At 39.7% G+C, this 26464-nt stretch overlaps 1 protein-coding gene across 4 annotated transcripts in view; it reads right to left on the reverse strand.

Annotated features, from left to right (window-relative positions):
- Window positions 1-348: 348 nt before the first annotated feature.
- Window positions 349-26464, reverse strand: part of LOC132113723 (protocadherin-19) — a 53756-nt gene continuing 27640 nt past the window's right edge. For all 4 annotated transcript variants that reach the window (XM_059521666.1, XM_059521665.1, XM_059521664.1 and 1 more), the window contains exons 3-5: window positions 24993-25051; window positions 22426-22598; window positions 349-1037 (exon numbers count right to left, since the gene is read on the reverse strand). In XM_059521666.1, coding sequence (XP_059377649.1) covers window positions 478-1037; window positions 22426-22598; window positions 24993-25051 — 792 coding nt within the window. In that variant the 3' untranslated portion in view covers window positions 349-477. The remainder of the gene's footprint in view (window positions 1038-22425; window positions 22599-24992; window positions 25052-26464) is intronic.

The following is a 26464-nucleotide window of genomic DNA, read 5'->3' on the forward strand; positions in this document are numbered from 1 at the left end:
GACGGGAAGAGTCTCACCATCTGTAGTGTCAGAGAGACCCACGTCCTCTTCGGGAACAGTGAGTGGTTTGGCAGCTGAAGCAAAAACTGCATACCAAAGAAGGCATTAAAAAAAGTTAGAAGTCTCTTTAAGGTCCACAAGGCATGACTGTACTTGGGTGTCACCAGCGTTGCACTGGAAGTCTTTCTCCTCTAAGGGTAAGACGTGAGAGCAGGGTGGAGCGTGTCACTCAGCACACAGTAACCAGCCTGTCCACTGCGGAAAGACAATTGCGACGAACGTGTAAGCATTGCTGTTACTACCAAGCCATGATGACAGTCTGAGCTTGCAGACACATTTTCAGCTTAGTGCTGCACATGTGTCTACCTTCCCCAGGCCCGTTCGGCTCGACGCTGACAAGCACACAAATATACACACGCACATGTTCACACACACACTCGTAGTAGTGTGTGCCCTCTGTGTACACGTGGTAGCCAGTTAAAGCACAATGTCCTTCAACCGCTTGCTGCCGGGGGACTCCTTCTCACGCCCGTCCTGCAGGAGCGTGTTGATCTCCCGCATGGCTGGCTCACTGTCTTTCCCCTCCGGCTGCCGCAGCAGGCTGTGGTTGGCTATGCGCTCTGCGTCCCGGCATTTCAGTGTGTTGTAGGTGGAGGGTGGTTTGGACTGGGGGCTCTTCAGGTGCACTGGGGAGGTGATTGGGCTGACAGCCTCCCGGCCGTTTCCAGCTTCGCGCACAGTGCCATTAGTCTTGGGGCTGCAGACGGCTGGCTCCGCTGTTTGCCTCCTGCCCCTCTGTTCGGCCCGCTCCTCATCTGGCCCGTCTTTGCCAAAGGTGGCAAAAGTCCTTTTGGTGGTGCCACAGTCCTCATAGTGAGGTACGTCCACGGTGGTGGCCTCGATAGATAGAGCGATGATGTTGCGGCCGTGTTCAGGAGACTTGGCTCTTGCCGACATCGGCACCCGGGGCATCCAGCAGCGGTCTGAGTGGCCCAGGATACGACATTCATCTTGGCAGTGAAAACCCTCTGACTGATCTGCACAGAGAAAGAGAAAGAGAAGGTAAGAGTTAGTTTAATTGTCTAAACTGTGCCATTTGCACAGCTTCTGCTTATTTGTGGTTTCCGTCATGGATTTCAGGCACAGTTTGTTTTGGAGCTTTCATCTTTTCAGCACATGTCAGAGCTGGATATGAAAAAAAAAAAAAAAGGATCATTGCATGGTGAAGAGCTCTGCTCCATTTTTACGTAAGCTGGCTCGACGAGTCTTAATGCTAGGACTTTTGAGTGCCTGTTACTAAACCAATAATAAATAGACCAAAGGGTACATTGCTAAATCAAAAGTGGATCCCCCTCTTGTGAGTAATTGTTTCACTCTGTTTCCAGACTTGATGAAAGGAGGGTTTAGACAGAGCAATCAGTGATTTCACAGCCAGGGACACTGGCAAAGTAGCCTCATTGTTAAATGCTGAACATTGTTCTACATCTCTGTCATCTAGCTGCCAGTTAAAAATATTTAATGATGTTTTAAAACTGTTGTGAAGAAAAAATATATATGTATATATATTTGTCTAAGCCAGAATAAATACAAATCTGTCTTTTGTTGTGTTAGATGGAAGGGCTTTCAAGATGCTTTTTGTATCATTATAGCAACAAAAAAGCCAAGCTCTCTCTCTCTCAAGTTGAGGAGCTGTCTGCCTCTTTCTCTTCCCTTTTATTTAAAAGAGGTGCACCTGTAGTAATCAAGGCAGCTCTCTTTTTATTAGCAGTCAACCCAAAACAGCTTTCTGTGCGAGTCCTTTTGACTCCATACATATTTCATTATTGGCCATCTGGATAGACAAGGGCACTCTCTCTGCTTAAATGTTTGCTAATATACACAAATGTCATTTGCATAACAAAATCGGTTCCTCAGTTTGCTGTTTTCACATGCACCACTCACATATAATAAAAACAATTACAGGAATAATTATGGATCCATTGTTATTAAAATTCAGATGAAGAGAGATAATACTAATTATTTGAATGTTATATCTGATATCCAATAAATTGTTAAAATATGAAATGTAGGTTGTTTAGGCATCTGAATTATAATTTGAATCAAGGCAACAACTTTTTATCACACACACACACACACACACACACACACACACACACACACACACACACACACACAAACACACACACACACACACACACACACACACACACACACACACACACACACACACACACACATATATATATAAATATAAAATGCTTCTTATAAATAAGGCTGTTAATTATCTAAAAACATTGTTTTGCTGCTTAATATAAATGTGGAAACTGTTACAGGATTTATTTGATTAACAGGAAGTTCAAAAGGATAGTGTTTATTTGAAATGTGAATCTTTTGTAACCTGTTAACATCATCACGGTCACTTTTGATCAGTTTATGAATAGATGCATCCTTGCTGAATATAATTTATTTTCTTTTTTTCTTTCCCTTTTTTTTTGTTCAAACATTACTTATCCCAAGCTTTTGCATGGTAGTGTATACGTTTCTAAAAACTGTTAAGCAGCAACAACTATTTTCAACATTGCTAGTAATAAGAAATGTTTCTTAAAATGTATGAGAGGTATATATTTTTTAAATCTCTGATAGTCAATTACTGATATAGTAATTTATAGGTGTATTCCTTAAGTATGACATTGCAAAGTCACATTGATGAATGCTGATATAGAGCTTGCAGTACTTGTGAAGCCATTGGACCTGTTATTGCTGATTAATTGTTGCCCAATGAATGTCATGAAGCATGACAAGTTCTCACCCTGTCAATAAAAATAGTCAGAGGATCTACCACACAGATGTTTGTTGACACATTTTGTCAGCTTCCCTATTGGTAAATCAGCCCATGGGGTGAGACCATCCTACACACTTGCAGCCCTCAGTGACAGCAAAAGATTGCGGGAATGATTCACACATTTACACTCCGAGCTTGACGGATTATCCAATTAATATCACTAATTATCTGCTCTTTCAGGACTCTGAGGTACAACACAGCTTTGGGCCCTGAATCAATATTTAAATATCGGAGTGTTGCCACTGCCACATCTGTCACTCTTTTAAAATCTGATCTGATGAGATTGACAGATTACTGACTGAAGTCAGGGGGCACTTCAGATCTCCTGCGGCACATGTGAGAAGATGAGAGGTCCTGTGAGATTGTGTGTTTATGAGAGCGATTTGACCCACATATATAGACAGCAACATCCGCACCCAGACCACCACACACACATGCACCTATGCTTCCACATACTAAAACTCAGGCGAGCAGCAGGGAGAATGGAGAAATTAAATTGAAAAAGTACGAACTAATTGAAAACTAAAGCTCTGGATCGACTACGGTATCTCAAGTGGCTCAAATTTAGCCCATAATTACCAAGCCCTGAGAACACACACAAGTCCACATCTTGAAAGGGCTTTTCATCACCAAAAGTCAATGTTATCACCATAGCAACAAGGGTGAGTCTCACCATTCTCCACATATACATTGAGCGACTACTGTGGACACCACACCTGCCAAGGCGCAGTCTGTCTACCCAGAATCCTCCTTTCATTTCACGAGAATCTACTTTTCTACAGAAGCATGGATTTATCTGCATCCTGCGGATCAATAGGAAGCACTTTAACAAAATTCAAATCGTGTTCACCTCTTGAATGGGCAACACTTCAAAAAGTGTGTATTTTCCAATTCCCATTCCTTATGATGAGAGAGACACATACATACATTAGATGTTGTCATCTTTTTCAGTCTCTGTCCTTTATGGGGTCTCCTGTGGAGCGATTCTCTTGTAAATTACATTGCAGTGAAAGCAGAATGCCATTAACAGCTCTCTGACATCCTGTCAGTGGTTTATCCACAAAACTCACAGATGTTTCTCTCAAAGGTCTGTGCTAACCATATAACAAATTGCAGTAAGACATGACAGCCTGTCGACCCCTGACAATAAGAATCTCTTCCTATCTTTTTTGCCCTGCGAGAGATTGAAATATAATGCCAACAAATTAAGCAATTAAAGCTTCAATGCAGCTGGTCTTTGAGTTTTGCAGAAGAGAGCAGTGGAAGGCAGACGGCCCTCCTACCGAGAATGTCTATTGAAAGTCATCAGTAAAATGCGCTTGCCAATCAGTTCCGGGAAAAGACTTAAAACTATGAGCACTATGTCATAGGGAGCATTTGCTGTGTAGGATTTAAACCATACTAATTATGGTCTTGGCTTTGGCTGGAGGCGGAAGCTTCTGTTTTCTCACTCTTCCACATGTGTAAGTAAAGTGCAGAGTTCATGAAAAATCTTAATTGTTGCACTGAGAGAATGCACAAGGTGTTTTAAATATGTGTACCACAATCTGCATTCTGAAAGGCTGAAGAATAATAAATAGGGACACTTGTAATGCAAACTGCTCAGCGTGCAGTAGAACAACTTTCATTTTTCTTCATGAGACAGGAGCCCAGGCAGATCTGCCCCCTAATGAGGTGAAAAATGGACCTTAGCTCGTTTATTTAGCACTGGTTACCGGTCCGCAGGTCAGTGGTCACAGCGAGTTTAAAGTTAAACATGGCAGGTAAAAGATTGCACATTGCTCTCTACCAGTAACAGGGTTGTGCTCCATTCAGAAATAAATTGAGAATGCCTTGGAAATTCCAATTCACTTCCTTAATATGACCTGATGAAACAAACAGGATTGTCATTTGAATGAAAGTAGAATTTAAATGAACTGAAATTATATATACTACATATATATATGTGGACAGATAGGATAGAAGGATGGACGGATGGAACACTTTGTTTCACTTAATTTCCCAGAATTTACCTTTGTTACATTGCTTTGAATTGCAAATAAAAAAAATGCAGTACATTTTTCTTCCTGTCACTCCAATTCTAATTCAGCTTCCTGAACTTTAAATTTCGCATAACACTGCTCCATAAACTGGGGTTTTAATTCATTAAAAATGTCTGTTATCATAAATATGACTAAAGAAGCTCAATTTGTGGGTGGGCTGAGTGTTGCTTTTAATTTGGAAACAAAACTCTGAACATCTTTTGTGTCACTGCCAGACTTTCATTTTGTTTGGAAGCTATTATGCTCCTCCTTGGAAAACGCACTTTCTTTTCTCTCCAAAAAATACAGGCATGAGGTTCGCAGTGTTGATGTATTGCGAGAGAGGGCCAGAGAAATTGCCGCTAATGTACCTGTTTAAATAGGTTTGGGCTCAGAGAGTATATGAGGGAGAGTGGGCATACTCACATCCTCTCAAACACACTCTGCGACTGGGGATGTAATTGCAACCACGGGGCCCTGCAGTTTTCACAGTGACACTATTCAGTCACTTTGGATTTACGGGCCCGGGGAAAGAACGTCATTTCTTTGAGGAACAAGGTGAAACAGCCGAAGAAACAAGCAAGATGTTCCTAATATATCAAACCGTTTTGAGCTACACAATAATGCATCGGTTTGAAGATTAACTATATTAAACACGAATGTGTTTTGATGTGGTTTTGAGCATAAAGATAGTATAAATCATATTTAGACACATTCTGCCTCAAAAAACATATTTATCTTCTTGTTTGTATCTCTCTATTGTTGTTCCATGTAGACTGATTAAACAATACAGCTGCAGTCTGCTCCTGTGAGAAGTAATATGTTGGATTGAGAGGGCAGACATCAGTTTGGTGCTCATTTCTTTCTTTTCACTGCAGGTGGAGCAAATACTGACATGGCATGAGAGAAAATAGGTGTAGTAGTAATAATAATAATAATAAATATGATTTACAGACAGTCTTAAGAAAGAAGAATAAAATAGAAACAAGTACAAATTCTGTACTTTATATATTTGAATTGATTTACTATTATTACTATTATAACAGTAATGCATGATTTAATTATATTAATAATAAAACTGATCTCCAAACATTCAAAGAGAATGGAAGAATTATTATTATTGTATTTATTTATTTATTACACTGTATGTCTCTTATTATTTATTATCTCTCCACCTTTCGGCTTGCTTATTCTTTGTAATAGGTGAATCATTAAATGGTTTATTTAGATATACAACATCTGAATAAATGTTTTGCATGCCTCCTTCCTCTCATTCAAGTCATTTGTTGCAGGCAGAAGAAGTGGCCGGGTGATCCTGGGTGGCTTTGTAGCACATCCGTCCAGGATGGGGGTCATGTTGGGAACCTTGTCTCCACTCTTACACTATCGCAAGCTGCCATGCACAGGCTCTGACAAGCCATGCAGAAGCTGGGGGCTTCCCATGAGGGAGTGTCCAAGTGCTGCTGTCATCCCAGCCATGCAATTCAGTCTGTGCACCATAAATCAGCTGTGAGCCCTCAGCCCGGCGGGATCACAAGATGGAGTGTGATGGTCTTGTTTTTACAAACAGTGGAGGAGGCTGCGTCACTGAGACACGAAGACGGCACTCGGTGCAGAGACCTTGCCATCTAGAGCAGCTCTCCAGCTTTCTCACTCCATCTGCTCACTCCCTGTCTTTCTTTTTTTTCTCCCTCCCTCTTTCACACTATTCGGAAAATTAGTCTGTTTCTGTCTTCTGTTCTCTCCTCAATTCTGTGACTCCTTCAGGAAAGTGACCTTGACGTCCCCCATCTTCCTTTGGCTCGGATATTCCTTTTTGAGGATATTATACTCGCTGCTTAGCCTTGTTAAGGACTGTCATACGGATGGCAAATCAAGGATTCCCTGTGCCTGCTTCTTAACATTAGTACCAGTCAATTTATCATGAAGTAAATCAGGGTCTGGTCTATCCTGCTCTGTTAAGTGTGTCTGACAGCCAGTCTACTCAGTGAAGCCATCTGCAGTCCTTTAGTCTCAAAAGCACACTGACAGCTCAACTTATTTATGTGGCTTACCACCACACTGTTCTTTTTTGACCGCTGCCTTTGTGTGAATTAGTGCCACAGCTCCAAAATATGTCTCTCCGCCTTTCCTCCCGTCCCCATCAGACCCTGTGTGGCTGGTCCTAGTAAAAGAATGAATTTCTAAACTGGTGCTGACAAAAAATGTGGTAGCCATAGATTGGTACAAACAGTATCTACTTAACAGTTGAGTAACTGCATGAGGGAAAAAGACATTGTGATGATGTTTTATGAAACAATTTGAAGCAAAAATAAGTTGCTTTCTGTTAGGGAAGAGGAGAGTGGAGGCTAGCAAATGGTATGCTTGATGTTGCGGTAATGAGTTGAGCATGTGCTTCACACAGGTAGAATCTATTTCTTTACTTTATGGTGAGAGACGGTTTAGTAGCCTTATTTGTTTGCAACAGCATTACAGCATAATTATTACAAATGCACTTTATATGCAACTAGATTCTCCTGTTGTGATTCATTGCTTGCCAACATTTTTTATGAACAGGGGAATTCAAGCTTTTTGATACCATAGACCACAAAATGATATGATCTGCTTTCAAGAGACCCCTTTTATTATAATATAATATAATATAATATAATATAATATAATATAATATAATATAATATAATATAATATAATATAATATAATATAATATAATATAATATAATATAATATAATATAATATAATATAAAAGCTATATATTTTCACGTATAAACATTCATTAATACAGTGAAAAATAAATTGTTTAAAACATTATCTGGAAAATATTTACTTTCTATATAGCTAACAGTGTCTTTTTATAATCGCTATAAGAGTACTATTATTACGGAGCCCCGCATATGACATGCAAGAAAAAATGAATAAATTGTGTGCACGATTTACTAATTAATTCCTTCAATGTACTAAAACGTGCACATGATTACTATTTCATTTCCTCGATTTGCTAAATCGTCTGCACAATTTACTAATTCATTCTTTCAATATATTAATCGTGTACATGATTTAGAAAATCGAGGGAACGAATTGGTAAATCGTGCACACAATTTAGCCTACTCTTTTTCCTGTATACTATTAGATATATAAATTACAATATTTAAACTATGGCTGTCAATAGTTTGACTGAATTTGTGACTGAATTCTAAAGCTGAAAGTATCAGCATGTGACGACATTTTGTGCATAAGGCATCTTAAGAATAGTTTAGTCATGACTGTTTACAGTACATCTCAAATTTATTTAAGAATTGAAGTTAAAAGGTTAATTGTGAAGGATGTACACTTTCCATTGAAACTTCCACAGTCTTTCTGCTCTTTATTATATAGCAAACCAAAGCTTCAGAGCAACTATATAGAGTTGAACTGAGCTAAAGGGTTAGAATCCCTTGAGGAAGGCCAGAGACCAGCATCATCTCCCTGTTGCCGTTACACTGAACTCTTACAGCTCTCCTCTGGATAGTGTCATTGCCTGAGAAGTAGATCGCATGCCAACATAGGGTCAAGCGACCTCTTAGAGGCCACTGTGTAAAACATTGCAAAATAGTTGACAGAAAACAGGATTTTCTGTCTGTGGGTTTGGAAATTACAGATTAGCTCATTAGTTCTGGACAAGCACAGAGAAGGCCATTGTCATGGTACTCAACCACTGAGTTCTCTAATGGCAGCCCCAAAATGAACCTGACTCATAGATCTGGCAGCCACTGAGGCATACACACAAAGGCATCCAGTCGCAATAGCCGGCTCTTTTTCAAAAGGATTGGTTTGTGGAGCACATCTTTAAATACTCTTACAAATGCTGCATTCTGTGTTTAAGCTTGACCGAGCAATGTAGCTAATTTACTCTCAGAAACCCTTGAGTCCGAGAAGAGCGAGAGGGACAAAGCAGAGAGTAAATTACATCTGTAAGGGGATGTGCTGGGCTTTAGTGGTCTAGGGCTTGGATGCGTGGGGAGGAGGGAATGAAATGGAGGATGCAAACTCACTGGCTGCAGTGAATTAAATCATCTGTGAGAAGCACATTGCCAAAATCAGTGAACCCCTCTGAAATCTGCAAGCTTTACTTAAAGCAAGCCTAAGAGATATTCCTCTATTAGGGCTTTATTTGCTATTCATAAAGCATCCAGCCTAGAGACTGTAACTGGCTTCAGGGCAGGGGTGGCAAAAATAGATTTGTGGGTGGATGAATGTACATTTTTCTTCTATTTAATCGGTGTCTCTAGACTTTCCCCTCTTTTAAGTTTTTTTTTCAATAAATGCTTGCATTTGATTTGAGAAAAATTAAAAGAATAATTCATAACTGGCCATTTTAATTCAGACAAATGTGTAAAAACAGTAATATTGTAAAATATTATAATTTAAAATAACTGATTTCTATTTGAATATATTTTCAACTGGTAAAAAATTAATGAATAGAAGTCTTTTGTAACAGAAATGCCTTCACTGTCACTTTAGATCAATTTAATGCTTCCTTGCTGAATACAAGTGTTAAAGTATCTTTCTGACCCCAAACTTTTGAACGGTAGTTTATATATTTATTCATGTTATGTATCAATGTATATAATATACACATGATCAAAAGCTATTTGATTCATGGATTGAGCAAAGCAGAAGTGGCTATTTAAAGCCCAAAAAGAAGAGACAGCCTAAAATCCATAACTTCCTCTCCCACAAGCTGCTATTGCTTCATCTTCCGCCCTTTTTGCTACTGAAATGTTTTTAAGTCGTTTTTAATAATCTTGTTTTATTCAGTGGGAATAAAGCCGATGCCCTGTTCCTGTCAAGCTAAGACTGACACAAACGCACCTGGACACAATGCAACCTGAGTGGCTAAAATCAGTGTGTCTTCTCTTCAACAGCTGGGCCCAAATGCGTCAGCCGAATACTAATATCTCCATACTGTCATTCCCTGTGAGACGTATGCGAGCAGCCTGCTTGCATAGACTCTATTACATAATTAATGCAGTGTGCCTTCTCATTCAGTCATGTTCACTGTGTCAGTCTTGGCTATGCGTTTTATATTCCGTTTTATCTTGTTTTTCAAGCTGGCCTATCTCATTCGCTTTCTTTCATTCTTTTGTCTTTCTCTTTTTTTGTGTCTCACTCTCTTATCCATGCCCATGTCTGTGTCTTTCTCCTACTTTCTTTTAACCAACTCCCTCATTATTTCCCACGTGTCTCTTCTGCCTCTCTTTCTTTTACATCCTTTCTTTTCAGGGAGACTGCACACAGTCTGACTGCTTGTTACCAATCAATTTTATTTCTTATACATACAGGTGCTCCTCAATAAATTAGAATGTAGAGGAAAAGTTAATTTATTTCAGTAATTTAGCTCTAATTGTGAAACTTATGTATTTAATAAATTCAACGCACACAGACTGAAGTAGCCTAAGTCTTTGGTCCTTTTAATTGTGATGATTTTGGCTCACATTTAACAACAACTCGTGATCTCAACAAATTAGAGTATGATGACATGCCAATCAGCTAATCAGCTCAAAACACCTGCAAAGGTTTCCTGAGCCTTCAAAATGGTCTCTGACAATCATTGACACCCTTCAGAAGGAGTGTAAGTCACAAAAAATAATTGCCAATAAGCTGGCTGTTCACAGAGTGCTGTATCCAAGCATGTTAACAGAAAGTTGAATGGAACGAAAAAGTGTGGAAAAAAAAGATGCACAACCAACCGAGAGGACTGCAGCCTTATGAGGATTGTCAAGCAAACTGGATTCAAGAACTTTAGAGAACTTAACAGGGAATGGACTGGGGCTGGGGTCAAGGCATCAAGAGCCACCACACACAGAAGTGTCAAGGAATTTGGCTACAGTTGTCGTATTCCTCTTGTTAAGCCACTCCTGTACCACAGACAACATCAGAGGCATCTTACCTAGGCTAAGGAGAAGAAGACATGGACTGTTGCCATTGGTCCAAAGTCCTTTTTTCAGATGAAAGCAAGTTTTGTATTTCATTTGGAAACCAAGGTCTTAGAGTCTAGAGGAAGGGTGGAGAAGCTCATAGCCCAAGTTGCTTGAAGTCCAGTGTTAAGTCTCCACAGTCTGTAATGATTTGGGGTGCAATGTCATCTGCTTATGTTGGTCCATTGTGTTTTTTGAAAACCAAAGTCACTGCACCCGTTTACCAAGATTTGTGGAGCACTTCATGCTTCCTTCTGCTGACCCGATTTTTGAAGATGCTGGTTTAATTTTGAAGCAGGATTTGGCACCTACCCGCACTGCTAAAATCACCAAAAGTTGGTTAAATGACCATGGTGTTGGTGTTATTGACTGGCCAGCAAACTCAAGAGGAAGATGTGAAACAAGATACAAAACAATGCAGATGTGCTGAGCTGCACCACCTCAGCAGTGCCACAAACTGATCACCTCCATGCCACGCCGAATCGAGGCAATAATTAAAGCAAAGGAGCCCCTACCAAGTATTGAGTACATGTACAGTAAATTAGCATATTTTCCAGAAAGCCAACAATTCACTAAATTATTATTTATTTATTTATTTTTTGGTTTTATGAAGTATTCTAATTTGAGATCGTCAATTGGTGGGTTTTTGTTAAATGTGAGCAAAGATCATCAAAAATAAAAGTACCAAAGACTTAAACTACTTCAGTCTGTATGCACTGAATTTAGCACATGCGTTTCACAATTTGAGTTGAATTACTGAAATAAATGAACTTTTCCTTGACATTCTAATTCATTGAGAAGCACCTGTAAAGACGGTTAGGAAAGTGCTACTGTACCTGTAACGTAAGAGCCGCCTCCCATCATATCAGCATTGCCTGGCTGACAGCCAATAGGAGGAGCCCTGCTGGCTCACCTGATGCTTATTGTACCGCCGAGGTCATACACAGCATCGAAAAACAGGTCCAGGTGCACTGTATATCCGTGCAAGTCGGTAGCCGTCTGGCCTCTCACCATGGACGCCACACCCCGATTTGTTTACACATCCCTATGGACACTTACAGTCTCCCTTTTCATTAGTATTTCAAAGGTCTTCACTCCCCACATGCCCAAAAACAGCATTTCTCGCAGACCATCGCAAAACGCGGTGAAGTACTGAGCAAAACTGCCAGGCAGACTGCACTGCAGCTGAAATGGCAGCAGACCTTGCCTTGAATCGCAGCCAGACGGTGGGGAGGAGACATATGTGATTGCTCCTCTATATGCTGCAAAAGCTTACCTAAAAGAAAGCATGAGTCATGCATCGAGCAGAGACTCAGCAGTGGGGCGTATTCCTCAGTGAAAACCCTGAGATCACAAACAAGAAAAACAGCATAGATGAATGTCAGACTCAAGTTGAGTCGAAGCAAGTTAGTGGGTCATTGGCGATGGAAGGCACCCGGTTGTGTCAGAGGTGTGGGTGGGATTGCGAAAGGCACAATGTGGGCAGTGTTGCTGTGGCTGAAGTTAATTGCATTTCCCTGGTGCCACTCCTGGCCACATGCAGGGCCGTGACATTAAATGCCCTTATCCATGACAGAAGAAAAAGACAGAGTACAGAGAAAGCCACTAGTCTTAAGAAGCCCTACTGATGGTCCCCAGCCACCTCTCCTGCTCTTTCACAATTCCAGCTCTACTGGGGCAGTGCTGGACTGCAGGGGTGGATAGCTTGGATTTATGCAATACATTGGCTACAAAAAGTATTAGGACACTTGAATCACACTTTAAAAGTCAGGAATTTTAGAATTGTTCTAAATAATCGTGACACTAAAGACTGGAATAATGGCTGCTGAAAATTCAGCTTTGCCACCACAGGAATAAATTATGAAATATATTAAAATAGAAAACTATACTGTAATAATATTTCACAATATTACTGTTATTACTGTGCAATTGATCAAATAAATGCAGCATTGGGGAGCAAAGCGTTCTTGCATATATCCGTATCATCTTACCAACACCAAACTTTGAGAACGAATTCCCAGTATACATTTTTTTTTGTTCAAATCTATTCATATTTAATTGTGGTTTACAGTATGTCGCAAGACTTCAGGATCAGGAGCAAAGCCTATGAGAGGAGCACGGCATGGCTGCTAATGATCCAATAAAGGCCAGAGAGTAAATGAGACATCTATCTCCAATTCAAATCATGTAAGAGACAGCTCAAATTTGTATGGAGACATATTAGGCTGCCTTTTTAGTACATTTGTGATGTTAATGTGACAGAAATAATGAGCAAGACTGCATATTATCCTTCAACATGGGAAGACAAAAGGGTCTGAGCACCTGCTGTGATGTTTAGCCCATTTGATTGTGTTGATCTCGTCTTGCAGTGCAGCAGCCCATTCCAGGCTACCCTTTAATGGGTAGTGCACGAGAGCAGGGGAGTCTCATTAAAAAAAAACTCATTTTGAGGCCTCCTTGTCTCCCATTAAACTTAACAGCCAGCCTCCCCCATTAGTTTTTATCCTCCTTGTTAAGGGGATGGGGGCAAGGGCCCTAAAACCATGAAGGTTAATTGGCTACCCAGAGGATAGAGTGACAGAGTTCAGTCTCCACTTTTTGAAAGCTTTGAAAACATACCATAGGTGAGGCATGGAGGAAAACAAAGTCTGTAGCAGTGGCACATTCAGAATGCACACCACACTGTCTTTTTTTCTCTAAGGAAAATGGTTGCCTAAGCTCTCGGGAGAGCTGACTGCTTTGAGAGAGAGAGAGAGAGAGAGAGAGAGAAAAGGAGGGTATTTGCACGTAAAAGGTTTGCTGAGGTTTTCTGTGTTGTGAAGCTGGCTTTATACAGAGATGCAGTCACTGGGCAAGGTGAAGAGACTCTCAAGGTTTGTTTCCGAAACTGATCTCACTCACCAGTTCCTTTCTTGAATCTTTCATCCATAGCTGATAATATGCCCAGCTGAAGTAATTTCTATGCAGGAGGAAACTTAACTGAATTTTAACCCACTGAGATAATCTGCAGTAGGCTGAGGGAGGATGCAGTGAGGACAGAAGGATGAAGCAGAGAGGAGGAGATGAAGGCATGTCTGTGAACTATATCAATCATAGCCTGTTTGATGGTACTGTACGTCTGTGTATGCATTTCAGCTGGTCATTTCATTTTTACACTAGAGCAAATAAATATACAGTACATTAGACTGGCAGGATACAGAAAGGCCCAAGGTTTTAACCTTTAACTGTAATGGCTTTAATTACCTCTGATGAGCAGAAGGCGGAATTTTACTGTTATGATTCAGGATGAACCATTATATGGGAGAAATGGAACTCTATGATGGTTTTTGTGAAGACAAAACTGGAAATATAGCAGGGAAAGGGAACGGTGGAGAACTTCAATGCAGTCAGATGCATGCTTCGTTAATATAAAGGGGGTTAAAAGAGAAATTCTCACACTGCCGCAGTGACACTGCCCTTGTATCCTTTTCTCCTCTCTTTTTTTCTCTCCCATTCACTCACACCCCCCTCTCTCTTTTCTACCCAGCTGCAGTGATAAATGTCTCTTTGTATTCTGGACAGAAAACTGCCGGGTACAATGTACTTGTCAAAAGACAGCTGATTTTTTTTTTTCCTTCACTGCTGCAGAGTTTATTCGTAATCTTTCCTTGAGTGAGCGAACCCTGGTGGTCCAAGAAACAAAATGCAATACACAACTGACAACTGCTAAAGTAAATAATGTCTGCAATAGATTATTGTGTTTGTATAAGCATGGGCATGTTTTTCAGGCAGTCCAGTCTTTTAATCGGAACGCATTTTATTGGACACGCATGTAGTTTTGTCCGTAAGCGTGGATCAGGAATGTTGAGTTTTAGTGAAGCGAGCTGAGCTAATCTAATGGGAGTTAATGGAGTTGAGTGGGGCTTGTTGTGGGTGCTGTGGGCTTCATGCCAGCAGGGATCTCATCCTATCATCTATTAAACTGCCTGCCTACCAATCGCGGCTCACTTTTTGGCAGCACTTGCCACACAGTCCAATCCAATCCCTGTCAAACAGAGAGTATGTTAGGATGAGGCTCTGGTTTCCTTTTCCAGATTGTTGCAATGTTTTCATTTGTCAATGTCTACAGTGTAATATAACTGTATACATTCATAAACACACTTTAGCTGAAAACGATGGGATGAAATACAAAACATTACTGATAGGTTTGTAGTTTTCAACAAAATCTCACTAATGATTTTTTTTAATTTGACAAAACCTTTCTAGCCAAAATCTGTGTTTGCAATCTATGGATAACATTTTCTTGACGACATATCAGCAGACTATTGAAGCCTATTTCCACCACGTAATTAAGAAAAGTCATAAAAAGTCAAATATGTGATAAAAAGTCCAAACTCTAACAAAAGTGTAAATTATGACAAATAATAATTCTGACAAGTAATTTTTTTATAATTATAACTTTTTGCCAATTTTGTCTCAATTTTGACTATTTCTGACTTATCATAATTATGATTTGTCATTACTGACTTTGTATCTCATAATTTTGACATTTTATCTCATAAAAGAGATAATGTGCCATAATTTTGACTTAATGTGTCATAATTTTGAGTTCAAAATTATAATTTAGACTTTCCAAAGGATTTTTTTTATGTTGCAGACAAGGGCTTCCATAGCATAATTTCCAACAACAGTGCAGCATAAATCACTGAAAACCAAATGTTTATATTTCCAGGGCATAAAGATGGATGTAAAAGATCAGTGAATGTAAACTTCTCAGTGGCAGAGCACCACTTGATTCTGTCAACTGGCCCAAAACTTTCTCACACTGGCCAGCAGACCATCCTAATTGTTGAGCCCTGCTCTGCCCCACCTGGGAAAAGAATCTGGGGCAGGATACAAGAAATGCTTAATTGAAGACCTGGACTCCCCAGTAGCAGTTGTTACAATGAGCCCATTATGCACAGAGAGGGTACAAGAGCCCTCCACAGGGATGGACTTTGTCTCACCTCACTATTAGTTACGTTCTGATAGAGCAAGGCTGGGGACTCGGTGTGATAAGCTTCATTTTACCTTCTGTGCCCCAGAGAATGCTTTGCCTCTGGGCTTTGTTACCTGTGGATTTTCACGAGTGCGAGAGAGAGAAGGGCCACCACAAGTCAGGATGGGCCAGGAAGGTACGGAGCAGATGAACATGAGGATGAAAGGTGGGTGGGCAAGAAACCCAGCGTAGTTAAAGACAACTCTCCAAAAACAGACCAATCAGGATAGCGCAATTTGGCAGACTGCAAACAGCACGTCGCTGCATTTCAGCTGACCTATCCGTCTTTTCGGCTAAAACTCTCACTTTCCTTTTTTAAAATCTCTCTCTCATTAATCCTTAGTCACATGCTTTTTCATTTCTCCTTCCTTTCAGTTTCCCAAATTGACTTGAGATTGAAGAGCAGCGGTTCTTTCTCACCATGACTATCAAACAGCACATTAACTTGCCTTAATCTTCTCCTCTATGTTGAGCACGAGGCCAATCTCCCAGTATTCCTATCTGCACAGAATTGCACCCAGTTACATACGTGTTCAACAAACAATTGGGATTCTGCCTGTTTTCTGAGGAGATTATTAACACATAGCCACAAGCGTTGGTCCTGAATAAGCAATGGAATCCTGAGCCTCTTTCTCGCTTTCTGTGAATCAAAGCAAGGATTGTCTGGAAAATGAGCTGTCAACCGAGGGTTCGCAATGAGATACATCAGCCTCATTGCCAACCCTAGAAATAATGAACCGCTCCTTTTTCCCCCCTCTGATATGTTCAAAAAACGTATCCATAACAAGTGCAGAAAGATAAGAAGCCCCGTCTTGAGCTGATTAAACCCCATTTCAATTATTCAGAAGAAGGGTTTTGGAGACTGAGGGGGTTCAAGGCAGAGCAGAGCTATTCAGAGTTATGTGATTGTCTGAGATGTTTTCATGTTTTTTAGAAGAAGGCACACCTTCAAAGAAAACAACCTCAAGGCCTACCTGCCAGAGTAAGTTGTGAAAGCTCTGAATAAAAACACAATTAATTTTCTCATTTTTACACACTGTTGTGAAGGTAACCGCTGCAGAGCTTAGCTCCAACACCTTGCAGTAATTCTCTGACACCTTTTAGAGAGAAAAGTTCTTGAATGCAGGAAAATAAACAGCACATTTAAGGGGGCGTTCACACAGGCACTCTGTCCATGCTATTTTTTAATCATAAGTCTATTTTACACATAGATGGACCTGGCCAAAAAAACACATTCTGTTCAAATCTGTTGCGCACCATCTTGTGTTTTTTTAAACACAAGATTACAGCGCATGCAGCCAGTGTTAATTAAAAAATAAATAAAATAATAATAATCTATGGATAATATTATCTACCTTCGTGACATATCAGCAGAATACTGAAGCTCATTTCCACTACATAATAAAAAAAAGTCATAAAAAGTCAATTATGTAATAAAGAGTCCAAATTGTAAGTCTAAATTATGACAAAAAAAAAAACATAATTCTGAAAATACTGTCAGAAGTACATTTTTATAATTATAAATGTAGTCAATTTTGCACTCAAAATTTTGGCAAAATGTTGAGTATATTTTAATTTAATTATTATCATGATGCACATTTCTCATCTCATCCGTTCAAAACCCTTTCTTCTCAAACATTTTGAGTAATTTAATTGGCCAATTTAACACAGCACTTAGCCCCTTAAAGGCAAAAAAGGTATAGCTTAGTTCCACCAACAGCCACACAAATTTTTATAAGTCCCAATAACATAGCCTATTTTTAATATACCTACTGTACATGTCGTGTTAACAGAAAGGAATTCAGTGAGGTTTTTATGTCAGATCCAGTCAAATGTTAATATTAGTTTTTTAGTGGAAGTCAGCAGTCATGATGCACCCTTAAGGCTGCAGTTCAGTTCAGAGTTGAGAGAAAACCGCACCAAACTGTAAAAGACATAATTTCTCCTGCTCTCTGCACCCAGCTTACCTGACTCTAGTCCTTCCTCTGTTTCTGTCTTCATTTTGACATATGTCAGCATTTGTATTATGAGATCAGAGACCCCCATGCAAAAAACAAAACAAAAAAATCCTTCCCTAAAGGTTTAGGGTGAGACTGCAGAGGAAAAACTGTTATTTATACTTGTCATTTCTTTTAATGTGGAAAACTGTCTGGGAAGTTGAGAAGTACGGGCATGTGTACAGATCTTGAGAGAAAGAGATGGGAGAGAACGAGGAGAAGGAGAAGTGAGTGTGTGTGTGTGTGTGGTGGGGGGGTTCCATTGGGGGTGATAGAGACAAAAAGGGAAACTCTTTTATCAATTTCATCAAAATCAATTAGAAGCCGGAGTCTTCGGATGGGGCACTGGGTGGTGGAGGGAGTGTGAAATCCCGGGGCATGGGAGGAGGTACAAGCCCATGGGGACAGAGGAATTGATGAATAAAAGACTCCCGGGGTCGGGGACACTCTGAGTGGAACATGCTGGAACTTAGCAGCTGCAAATTGAACTGCCAAAGCTCCTCAATCTCTTCGGGGGTGGGGAAAAAAGAGAGAAGAGCTTAATGGTGGCTGTCATTTTGTCTGGTGGGACTGGGAACTCTACAAATAGCCATCAACCAGACCTCTGTCCTAGAACAAACAAATTCAACAGCTGATCCTTGAGATTTGGAAATTAGTTTGGGCCCGTATAAATGGCATATAAATGCTCTTGAAAGGATGTGTAAAGTATTTTTCATGTTTATATGCTATTCATATCAGGTAACATCATCCTCAAGAGTCTTTAGCTAATAAACTGATGTATAATTCAATACAGCTAGGCTTTAAATGGATAGTTCACCCATAAATGTATATCCCTTTAAATACAGATGGAAGGGTTCAGGCAGTGATGTCCACACCGTAACCCATTCATCACTGTCTCACTGGTAATTCTGCCCTAATGCAATCATTAGTCTTGGCTCTTGACCACCATGGCCCTGCTGTAGTAGCGTTAGCACCGTCTCCCACGCTTTCCTGTCAAGGACACGCCATGTCCTAGTAAGTGCAATGTTTCTTGCTATGGGAGCCGCCGTATTTTTTAAAGAAAAGGAGCGCAAACTGCAGGAAGTAGACATAGAGTCTTGTAATAGAATAAAAGGCTATGAAGAAAGCACCCCTGAGGAAGTGTTTTTGTATTGTTTATTAAGAGACTACACTACAGTCCTAAGAGGGCTTTCCCCCACATTCTCACACTCCATCTCAAAATGGAACGAGAAATTGGGGAGGAGCCATTTTAAATCGGAGGTAACACTATGTCCCTGGTGCAAACATTACCTTTTTAAAGAGCTGTGTGAATCATAAACATTTACACTGCTCTGGAACCTGGGGAACGAGACAGGAGGGAGCTTCCTATCGCTCAATTTCCTGCCTCTGTTTGTTTCCAGGAAGAATGAGGGTGAAAAAAACCCCTGAAAACAAAAGCAAAAAGGGGAAACAAAGAAGTGTCTTGATTTCCAGACTCTGTTTATGTCCTTTGGCAACTGTGGTTTAAACTTGTCACTGTACTAGAAGAGTAAAACGGTAGGTCAGAGTTATTCCCACTGCAACCACTATATGCCTCAGTGTCCTGGAGTATGAGTGTGTCTATTTCCTAGATGGGAATTCTGTCATGTTGATTTTCAGTGATTCTGTGATTGTTTAAATTTTACTACACTAACACCACACTCTAGTGTAGCACTTTTTTATAGAACAAAATAAGGTACAAGTCACCAAACACTTGAGGATCTATTAGAATTCGCAGTAAACAATCTACCCAAGGTTTCTCAAGCAGTCTTGTCCTTGGTATTGTGTTTTTGGCCAATTCAGTCAGTGAATCAGCTAGCGACTTTAGCAATATTATAAAATGCAACAGTGCCCGCCTACTTTTTCAGTGGCATTATAAGCCATGAACTAAACAAACCAACTACAAGATGTATTCACAGCACTGTAAACTTTGAGATAATGTAGGAGATAAAGAAATAATGTAGACTGATGATTTCGACAAAATCATATAAAACTGATTAACAACCTCATAGCTACCAGTAGGTCAGTCTTTAAAGGTTTATAAGACAGCTAACACTTTAGTATGGGGACCAATTCTCACTATTAACATTTTGGCTGTTCATTGTTACTTAATAAAGCCCATATTCAGCATGACCATATTCTACATCCCTAATCCTAAACCTTTCCTAAATTTATCAACTACCTTACTAACTATTAATAAGCAGCAAATTAGGATTTTACTGAGGCAAAAGGCATAGTTTTTTTTTGTTTGTTTGTTTTTTTTTAATAGCGAGAATTGGACCTTAAAATAAAGTGTGACCCCCCCCCCGAACACCCTGTGTCTAGGGACATGGTGTGCCTGTCTGATCTTTATGTGCTAGACTAAGACATTACTCATATGACATGTTTATCTGATTATTGCCAAATGAGGTTATGCTTATTCAGCTTGTATTTTCCAGACGGTAATGTCTTTTACTTCTACAAATGCTATATACTGTATATGCAGCACCATGCATAATAAAGTTGAGCTTAGAATGAACTGCACCCTTTGTGTGTCTCATTCTTTGGTCCCAGGTACCTGCTCTCTAGCCCAACCAGAACCAGAACTTATATTTTTCGATCTCGAAGGCAAGGATATACATTTATTCTTACAATAAGTTATTTTTAAAAACCAGTTAACTTACAGATAAAATGACTGGGATATTTTCAGGGACTGTAGCACTACATAAGACCAGAGATATTGTAATTAAGGATGAATTCCATTATATTTCTGTAAATGTAGGGTTAGTAGTCAGTTCACGTCATATTTATCAACAGGCTTCTACATATCTGTGGCTATAGATATTTAAAGCACTCAAATGAGAGCTGCATGTCCACTGCACTGCTTTTCATTGGAGACAAAGGGCCTGTAGCTACTGCAGAATAATAAAACAGACGACATGCCTCAGAATGACATTAGTACCTGATATTTGTCACCGTCTAATGGCTTTGGTTAAAACCGATGACAGCAACGTTGAAGTGCTTGCTCATGTTGCTTATATGCTATCATTTATTTTCGCTTGCTCATGAGCAGATAAGAGCTTTGCTAATGATAAAATGGCTGACCTGGAAAGGCTTTCTCTACTTGTAACATTCTCTTGTACATTTTTCTAATTGTGTCCAATTATGTGAGTGCCGAGCTTGAGGGTATGTCAAAATGCATTTTATGAGTCCTATATATGCATTTCTCTTAGACGTCTACAACAGCTTAAACCGTAGTCATGAGACTCACTAATCATTGTTCATTATACGGTGACAGGAATTTGGCAGTGGAAGAAATGTAGAAAGACCTCTATCATGGAAACTCAGGCAAGGCATGTCATTCTTCTCAGCGGTTTCCATAGCTCAGACAACACGTGGACACCATGGCAAGCCTAGCAATGCTCAAACAAATCTGCTGATGCATTTGACGCATTTACATAGAAACATGTAAATAGCAGGAAATTTCCTTTTCTCTGGTTGCCAGGTAGCCATACATCTTGCGATTCATCTGGAGAACAAACTGGTTAATTAGCCCACTGGAATTAGCAATTGAGCGCACGATTTGGACCAAATGAGATCTTAATTGGTTCACCTGCCAATTCTACATAATTCAGGCTCCTGCTTTACAAAGGGGGGGCAAATGAGGAAGAACAAGCTAAATTATTTTATAGCCGTTAACTCAGTCTTTTCTCTTCCTTTTCCTTCCTTATTAGACTCTTCTTCCCCAAGCAAGTCACTGAGATAAGTAAGAAGTGCTACTGTGACTCAGATGCAGCCAGGCTTGATTTTGTGCATCGCAGGCAAGCCACAATGCCTCACTCTCTTTAAACTCCAATCTGAGAGACCGTCCTGACGATTTAAATGACCTCATCTCCCTCAGAAATGCTCTTTATTCTGCTGTCTTTCTACTCAGCAAATGTCAAGTTCTCACTGCAATTCAGAAAATTGGTTGACTAATTTCCATCCAACAAGAACAGAGTTCTCGCTATTGACTATTAGCGGCCGCTGGAGGTGTTCCATTTTTCAAAATTACACAGATCAAAGGCTGATTGAGCATGACAACACAAAACAATCAGTGCAATAAAACCATTCAGAGCCCTCTTTTGGTCTTCTCCGTTCTTTGATTCTCTGTAGCGCAGCCACTCGCTACTCTTTAACTCTATAAAGTAGCATTGAGTGGCGGTAGCTGAGAGTGAACATGACCTCCTACTGACTCCTGCCAACATACCGGATGTCTTTAACAGCAGTAGAAAAAAAAAGAAACATCAACATTAATCCCTGCTAAATGATTCATGTGAATTATGCATGAGGTGACCACGTGATATGTAGATTTCCACCTTCAACCTTTGTCAGCCTAATTGCTGCCATTTAGGTCTGGATCTGAAGTGTCACAGTCGACTGTAGACGTGGCTCACAACCGTCAATAATGTTCCCGGGCTCGCATCAAAGACACGCCAGAAAGAGAAGTGCTGTCTGTGCATTAACAAGGCGCCTCAAGGCCTACTCTCCCTCCGGAACTATGGCTTGATATTCTTTCTGGATGTTTTCAGCTAGTTGAGAACTTTCTGTCTTACCTTGGTCAGGTAGCTGGGAGTTGTTGGGGGGTACGGTCATATTCAGTACGTCGTTGACAGCTGTGTCGGCATAGTGCCCTCTCTGAACATCGTGTTCGCTGTCGGTTTGGTCACTCTCCTCATGGCCACTGTCCTTCAGACTGTTTCCTTCCATGTCCTTGAACGTTGACGTGCTATAGCCAGACGAAGTAGAAAAGATGAGAGAAAAAGAAGGAAAGTGTTATTTAGTTGTCCACATTGGTTTTGTCATTCTTTCAGTCTCTTCACCCTGTGCTATCTTTGCTTAGCTATTAGCGTTAAAGCTGAAAAGACAAGGCTTTTCTCACATTCTGATATGGTGGGGTAAAAGATCAGGGGTGACTGGTCTATGGCTGTGCAGAGCTCTTACGTGTTGCTGTGGTCAATGTCCTACATTTTATACAGACTATGTAAGAAAAAAAAAAATAAGTCTTGTATGTCATCAAAGGGATAGTTCACCCAAAAATGAAATCTCTTTCATAATTTCATCACTCTCATGTTGCTCTCAGACATTCAAGACTCTTTAATGACTTGGTCCTGTAAGTGTAACACAAAATGTGAATATTGAAAAACATCCTGGGTGCTCTATAACGAAAGTGAATTGGCTAAGGCTATTAAGGTCCTAAATGGAAAAAAAAAAGTTTTTTTTAAAAGTGGTCAATATGACTTGTTGGCTTTGTGTGAAGAACAGACCAACATTTAAGTCATATTACATCATGTGATTATAATGTTAGTAATTAATAGCATTTCTGACATATTTGATTTGAGAGCAACAGCAGAGGTGAATATTTTTATTTAATGATTTTTATCCTGACTTTGTGACATAATGGCTTCAGAATACTTATAGTAAATGGCTCACCTGTTTTCTACTACTTTTAGGATATATACAGTATTCAATCCTTTTGGAACTTAAAATACTGAACAAAAATTCCATAAAAGTAACCTTCTGGGTTGACACGAGGGTGAGTAATTAACGACAAGAATTAAATTTCTGGGTGAGAAAAAAAAACAGGTCACTTTGTCTTATTATGGAGAACTTATGTTGGTCACATAAATTTGTGGAAGTTTTGAAGTAGATGTGTAATAATTTGAGCAAACTGTGCTTTTCCCCTTTACACTCATTAACTGACATAAAACAGCAAGAGGAGGGAAAAAGCTGCCAACTGACAGCTGCACTGCACAAGCCTGATTTCTCTTAATTTGATAGCTAGCCCAGTAGAACACATTCTGTTTCTAAAACAACAGTGAGGATCAGAAAAGCATGCATACACATAAACACACTGACATACACAGACAAAAGCATCTCTGTAGCCTCTTCTAAGGAGAACGAGAGGAGGAAGAAAGAGAAGGATTCTAGCAATGTCACTGCAATGGTGGTAGTGCAGCCTCTGATTTTATCAGTCTAATTGCACCTGTCTCAGACTCTTCGCCCACATGCTCCGTAGGGGATTTTTTTGTAGTGACGCAGAGCCAAACAGTCGACACTTGAATACTCTTTGTTTATGTAAAAATAGGCAATGTTATTTTGTTTTGCTTTTTGAAGATACAATTGCTGTAATTGGTTTGAAAAAATGCATGACTGAGTTTTTTTTGTTGCTCCAGGTAAGAGAGGCATTGCAGCCCTGGTGCACATCCATAGCAACCGGGCCCCCAGGCAGCCGGGGACGTTCATTAGGGATGTCTGCATGCCAATGCTCCATGTCAGTCAATAGCATTCTTTTAGGTTTACTCAGGAATGCTGGCCAAGTCCTGCCAGTACAAAGAATCTATTGTCCTTGCTCTTTTCTTCCAGAATGCAAACTAAGGTTACCTTTTTCTTATCTCCGTAGCCTAACAAAGCCCTCCTTTTGTGTACAGAGGAAGAATCCTCTGAAATTCCAGGATTAAATTCTTGTAGATTTAGCAATTTGATTAACATCTACATGGATGTAGCTTAATCGCCAAAGCTTCTGCTCTTGGCTACAGTTTTAATATTCTCTAACATGTAATATGTATACACGTTTTTGCAGGGATTTGATGGAATTATTCATATTGGGGAAGCAAGGAGAACTACTTGATGAGGATGTACTTAATCACTTATGATACTGAGTAAATAAAGCTTAACACTAGCCATTTCTAAACATGTTGAGTATTAATATTTTTCCTACAGTATGTGGCCCAACCTTAAGATAGTTTATGAACCAACAGCTTTTTTTTAAAAAGACAAATGCCATATAAAATGGGTCATATGATGAGTTTTTTTTTTTTTTTTGTTAGATAAAGAGATTGTTGAACTGTACCGTATGTCCATCCATTGAAACTAATATGCAAAAACATCTCATTCTGAAATATCCAACATCAGAGACCCAAAAAATCTTAGTCTGCTCAGTCAAGGTAAGAGAAAGTGGAATATACGGTACATAAATTGTATTGCTCATTACACATGCAAATGAGGTGTTTATTAAATGGTGAGCAGCATAAAACATTTACCAGTTAAAAAAAATAAATTATGATCTGACCGCTCAGAAAGAGTGAGGTACGGTTAATCTGATTGCTTTATAAAGACATACCTTTTAATTAGGTGTGCTCTGCTGTTTACATAACTGGAGTCAATGGAATAATTCTCCGTCTGGGGGAAAGAGACAGAATTAAAGAGAGAGAGAACAAAAATGAATTTAATTATGCAGCAACTAAAATAACGTCACCAGTAATTGCCTTTCAATAGAAATGTTGTTTTACACAAAGACTCTAGTTAACTGCTTGGGCTTTCAAAGGCAAACTCTCCCATTCTCTTTCTAAGCACATGTGGCCTGTTCTGCTGCAGTGAGTCTGCTCCTGTCGTCACTCCTCCAGCCTCCCCCCACCCACAAAACCATCCTTAGTCAGACCACGCTCTTCAAAATGTCATTAAGCCAGATAGGGGAATAGAGGACGGGTTGGGGGTAAGAGAAGAAAGTTTTCTCTCTTCTAGTGCCGCTTTTCCTCAAACCACTTCGGAGGATGCTAATGTGAACATATCACAGAAATAAATAAATGCAGGAAGGAAATTAAGAGCATGCCAGGGATTTTTTTTTTCTTTGCAAATGCAGATGAAAAGGCCTCAATGATCTGCATATGATGACTCTTTAACCCACACTGAAAAGAGACTTCAGAGTCTTCTGGAAAGCAGCGGCTTTTGCATAAATTACTAGAAATACACAGAACTGGGTGATATATATCAAGTATTCACAGTATATTTGTGGTGGTATTACCAGTTTTATGAAATTAAGCAAAATCATGAATTATGCAAAGACTTTAATGCATTTTATATTTGGCCATTAAATTTTGTAAACAGCATGTCTAATTTCACAATCCTCTGTCTTGTGACTTGCAGTGTTAAGACAGACATGTTCTTAAGTCAGTGGTATAAAGTTGGTAAGTTCTATTCATTTCTATTCTTTCCATGCCAAAAGGTCTCCACAAAGTTATTTGGTAAACAAGTATAAGTAAATAATTATTGCTGTTAATGACTAATTCTCTGTTGGTGCATAATGATGTGAATGAAACTGGCAGCTTTGTAATTAAAACCTTTTGAATCTAACTGGCTAGTTAGTTTAAACATGCAGGTATTTTCCATGGGGAGAAACCTGCCTCCTCTCTCAGCTTCAACTTAAGCTGATTCTAAACCAAGATAGAAAAATAAAGTCAATGGCTTCCTTCCAGGGGTTTGTCTAGTCATCAGCTCCCTGACAACAGCAGTCACCCAGACGATAAGAAGGTTAATGCAGACAGTGCAACATGACCAATGATTATGCCGCCAGCCAGGGCATCCAGACTAGCTGCTGGGAGACAGATACAAGCTATCATACTCACAGATGGAATAACTCTGCATAAAGATCTATAATCCCAAACACTTGCGCATTTCGCCATCTGTGCATTTTAACAGTGGCTAGGAGATCCATATAGCACGAGATGTTCGTCAACAACTGTAAACACTTAAAAGTGACATGTTAGTGGAATTAATTTCAAAATGGATTTATTAAATCCTACTTACAGGAACAAA

Source organism: Carassius carassius, chromosome 33, assembly GCF_963082965.1.
Source record: "Carassius carassius chromosome 33, fCarCar2.1, whole genome shotgun sequence".
In the NCBI taxonomy this organism is placed as follows: domain Eukaryota; kingdom Metazoa; phylum Chordata; class Actinopteri; order Cypriniformes; family Cyprinidae; genus Carassius; species Carassius carassius.